Source organism: Acanthisitta chloris, unplaced genomic scaffold, assembly GCF_000695815.1.
Source record: "Acanthisitta chloris isolate BGI_N310 unplaced genomic scaffold, ASM69581v1 scaffold31219, whole genome shotgun sequence".
In the NCBI taxonomy this organism is placed as follows: domain Eukaryota; kingdom Metazoa; phylum Chordata; class Aves; order Passeriformes; family Acanthisittidae; genus Acanthisitta; species Acanthisitta chloris.
The window spans coordinates 5,832-10,414 of NW_008692491.1; the positions used below are offsets into that span (position 1 = coordinate 5,832).

Genomic DNA, 4,583 nt, shown 5'->3' on the forward strand with positions numbered 1-4,583 from the left:
TTTCTTGGAGAACACGGAAGATGCCCACTGTTTGGAGACCTGGGAGACAGGTGGGTTAGTGCTGTGCATTCCCAAAGCTCTCTGACACCCCACCTGGGCCTGGGAGCATCTCAGCACCATGGCACAGGTTCTCCTGTGCATCCCTCCCTCTCCAGGCAGAGTGGGAAAAAGGAAAGGTTGTGAAGCTGCAAGATTTTCTGTGAGGGAGATCTCATCCCTGTAGTCACTCTGAGCAAGGGGCTGAATGTGCAGTGGCAGTTAAGGCACCAGGAGATGGTCACAGATACATACAGTGACATTCCCTTCTCAATGACATTCTGTTCTGATGCTGCATCCAGCCCAGAGGACTCCCCCCAGGGTGTTTTTCTGGGAGCATGCCCTGCCCCAGCAATCACGGAATCATTAAGTTTGGAAAAGACCTCCAAGATATCAAGTCTAACTTTTAACCAAATGCCACCATGCCCACTAAACCAGCTGCCTCCTCCCACTTTGGGGATGACCAGGCCAGAATGTCCCAGCCCCTCACACATGATGGGTTTTTCCAGCCTCCCGTGGGACCTGCAGAGACACCCATGCCCTTACCGTGGGTCTCAATGTGTGTACAGCACCTGTCCACAATCCGTGGGACCTGCCAAGTGATAGGGTTGAGGCTCAGTGTCTTCTTCTTGCCCAGACTTCTCCGTGGGCCCAGTTCGTGGGCATGTGACAGCTGCAGTGCCTCTAGAAGCTTGGAAGCGTTGTCACTCAGGTCAGTGATGGAATCCACAGACATGGCTCCCTAGGATGGAGCAGAGGGAGTTCCCAGGGTGGCACAAATGACCCCACAGATCCCAGTGCACCATCACTGCTGTGACCTCAGAGGTTTTTGGGAAAGGGTTTGTGGGAAAGTGCAGCATCCTGCCATGGGCAGGGACATCTTCCACCAGACCAGGCTGCTCCAAGCTCCATCCAACCGTGCCTTGAACACTTCCAGGGATGGGGCAGCCACAGCTTCTCTGCGCAACCCGTTCCAGTGCCTTACCACCCTCACAGGGAAGAATTTCTTCCCAACATCCTATCTAAACCAGCCCTCTGGACCGTTAAATGTTCTCCCAGTAACCTTGGCTTCATAAGATCTGAGCTAGTGAAGAGCCTCCCACCCATCACTGTCCATCTCCGGGGGAGTGGGGCCATCCTCATTTTCCTGAAGGCAGGCTCGGACCAGCCCAGGCTACAGCATGACCAACTCATAATTGTTATGAAAAGACCAGGAAAGTCCCATTTACTGCTGAATTCAGTGTATGACCATCCATCCTGCAGGACCATCACAGCCCATTTTGGGGAACGTACCCTGCGCTGGCTCCGGAAGCCCTTGTCCAGAAGAGTTGGGGAAAGCGGGTCCTCAGAGAAGCCCCCGTCAGGTGCCCGGACACAGCTCCCAACCACTCCAGATCTCTTCTGCCTCTGAGCCTGAAATCTTGTCACTGTGGCCTCCACCTCCAAGCAGAGCCGGCGGCTCTTCCGCACAGCTTCCTGCAGCTGCCGGTAGGCACGGTCATTGGCAATGACTTGGGCGAGCGGGATCCCGAAGGTCTGGGGAGAGCAGTCTGGGGAAAAACATGGGAGAAAGGGAAAAGCATCACTAGTGAGGGAGCTGCACTAACACAGCCCAGTTTTCCTGTCCCCAGAAGCACCTAGGGTGGGTGAGAAATGCATTCCCAAGGACCCAGACAAACCCAGAGGGAGCTGCTGCCCCAGGAAAGCCCCTGGAAAGCCTCTCAGGGGGTGGGACTCAGGATGCCAGGAAGCTCCCTGGGGAGTGGGGATGGCAAGGCATGGGAGATGGGGTGCTAGAGGAAGAGGAAGGAGGAGCTGGGAAGAAAAACTGGTCTCCATCAGTGTGCTTGTGTTCCCAGTTTTTCCTGGACTTTCCTTCCTTTTGCTGGTTACAGCCCCATGAAGACTTCATAAATCACCAGAAACATCCAACTCAAAAGATTCTTCCCAAATTCTAACCTCCACTTTTCTACAGGATTTGCCTCAGCTACATCTGCTCAAGAACAGTCTAGGTATTAGTGGTATTTTTCCCGAACAACTACTCCACTCCAGTTCTCCTGGTAAGGAGAGCTCTCCTGACCCCCAGCTTGTGGTTTTACACTCATGCTCGTGCTGTTCCACCTCACTCTTAAGATCAGCAAAACAACCTGGGATGAGGTATCCTGCTGGATTCATGCACCTCCCAGCTCACGCCACCAAAAATAACCAATTCTATTTAAGAGCAGGGACCAAACCCCAGGTAAAAAGGAATCCGCTCACCTTTCCTCTCCTTTGAGAAGCTCTCCAGCTTTTGCCAGATGGATTTACTACCTTTGGGTCCATCTAGGAGAAGAGAAAGCAAAGGTTCAACACCAGCATCATGGAGTTGGTTCAGCATAGGCTCCCCTGACAGACCCCTGCCTCTCTGTAGCCTCCAGCCACAGGGACACTGGGGTGATGACCATGGCCCTGAGGGGATCTGTGATTCCCATGGGACACATGGTGGGCAGCAGCTACCTGGGGAACAGCCCTGGAGATGATCAGCATCCTCCCCAGGTGGAGCGAAGGACCCCACCACACTCAGATACCAAAGACCCCATGGCACCATACCAGGAATACAGCCCAGAAGGGCTTTTGGAATGTTTTACAGGGTACAGACACCAGACAAAACACCATCACAAATCCCATCCTGGTCTGGAGAGGTGAGGTCCGCTCCTGAGGATCACCCAAGTCACATAGCCAGCAGCAATGAACTGAGAACTCAGTCACTGGCCACCCTAAATCCTTCCAGGACACATCACCCTATTCTGGCTCATGCTCCTCATTCCTGAGGAATTTGCTTCCCAGAAACAGCTTATATCTAATTGTTTGGGTTATTTTGTAAGATTTGGAGGAAAGCTGTGACAGCTGGAATAAGGAACAGGAGCACAGAAGCTGACATAAATTATCCAGCAGCACACTGACCAGCCAGGAAGGAAATACTGGGGTTTGGGGTTCTTTTTCTGGCATTGCACTGGTCCCTAGAGAAGCTGCTGCTGCAGGGTGTCACTGCAAATGGGATCACAACAACCCAAAATAAAAGAAAACAGAAAAGGAACCAGGATGTTTGTGGTCAGAGTCCCCCAAGGGCTGATGGTGCAGCTCTGGAGCAACTGGGAGTTCTAGAAGGGGAGAGAGGAGCTTTGTTGGACTCTTCTTGAAGCCGTTTCATGGCATGAAATCTTCCAAATCTTAATTAACATTGGAAACCAAACTTGGGTGTCACTTGCTGCCCAGTATGAGGCTGGGCATTGGGAAATGCTCCATCCCTGGGAGAGGCCTCCAGAGACTGGGGGTCTTCATCCTTGGGGAGTCCCAGATGCCCTGGTGCTCCTGCAAGTTGGGGGTGCAAGGATTGGAGACCCCCACAAGCTCCCTCCGTACTTGCACTGCTAGTGTCCCACAATCCTGGAGCTGGTGAACTGGAAGCATCTGCTGCCCTGCTGGGATGCCAAAATATGGCCCAGGGCAAAGGAGGCAATGTCAATGGGATAAGAAGTACATTTGGGAAGGAGACAGCTGAACCCCATCTCACTGGGGCTGCTGTGAGGACATCAGGGGACACAGGTTGCTCTGGAAACCCCAACAGTGCCTCTGTGCTCAGTCCCTGTGGAGCTCCTAAATTTATCTACCCATTAATCTCCCTGTGCGTCTTCCAGCCTCCCATAAGACCCTTCCCAGCATCGGGACTTTGTGCTGGACATAGATCCAAACAGCAAAGCCTGTCCCATCCCAATGGCATTCAGACAATCCCAGTGGGGACCTTGCCAAGCTGTTGCATCTGGCTTGGGTTAGAGGGGTTGGAGGCAGACACAGGCAGGGTCACATTCTCACACTCCTACAGACATGCAAACACCCTCTGAAGGCTGATCAGACCCTCAGGGCTCAGACCAAAACAGGAAGGAAAAACAAAATGGACCAAAATGTGTCATGAATGTCTTCCCGTAACTATCATCCTGCAGTCTGGGGTGGGAATGCACAACATTAATGGCTCAGCCTCAGCCCCCTTGGCAGAGGCCTCCTCTCCATCGACTCCTCTTCATCCTCCCCACCCTCTCCTTCCTCTCCACCCTATCCAGCCTGTACCTCTGGCCAGGCTGAGATCTCCCACGAGCAGCTTCTCCTGCAGCCGGTACAGCGCAAGTTCCTGCAGACTGGCCCTTTCCAGCTCCGACAAGCTCTGCAGGGCCATGGGCTGCATCCCAGGGCTTGGACCTGGCACAAGAGCTGAGAAGGTCCTCTGGAAAACACACACATATAAAACTCAGGAGCACATGGCAGGGATGCCAGCTTTAGGAGAGAAGGTGCTTCAAATGCCCCAGGGAATCTTTGCAGGAGACACTTGTCCTCTCAGAACCTTCCAAAGAGTTACCAGGGCCATATCTCACTTCATCCTTCCAAGCAAAGGTCTTGGAGGCATCAAGAGGAGAGATTTAGATTGGATCTAGAGTAGAAATTCTTAGCTGTGGGGGTGGTGAGGGACTGAGACAGGTTGCCCAGAGAAGCTCTGTCTGCCTCATCCCTGGAAG

General features: G+C 53.1%; 1 protein-coding gene across 1 annotated transcript in view; it reads right to left on the bottom strand.

Annotated features, from left to right (window-relative positions):
• LOC103809825 (rho GTPase-activating protein 6-like) overlaps positions 1–4,255 on the bottom strand; it is a gene marked incomplete at its 3' end in the record, with an annotated part of 7,618 nt that extends 3,363 nt beyond the window's left edge. The window contains exons 1-5 of the mRNA XM_009082695.1: positions 4,141–4,255; positions 2,296–2,358; positions 1,330–1,586; positions 583–778; positions 14–39 (exon numbers count right to left, since the gene is read on the bottom strand). Of these exons, the coding sequence (XP_009080943.1) occupies positions 14–39; positions 583–778; positions 1,330–1,586; positions 2,296–2,358; positions 4,141–4,255 (657 nt within the window). The remainder of the gene's footprint in view (positions 1–13; positions 40–582; positions 779–1,329; positions 1,587–2,295; positions 2,359–4,140) is intronic.
• Between the last annotated feature and the right edge of the window lie 328 nt (positions 4,256–4,583).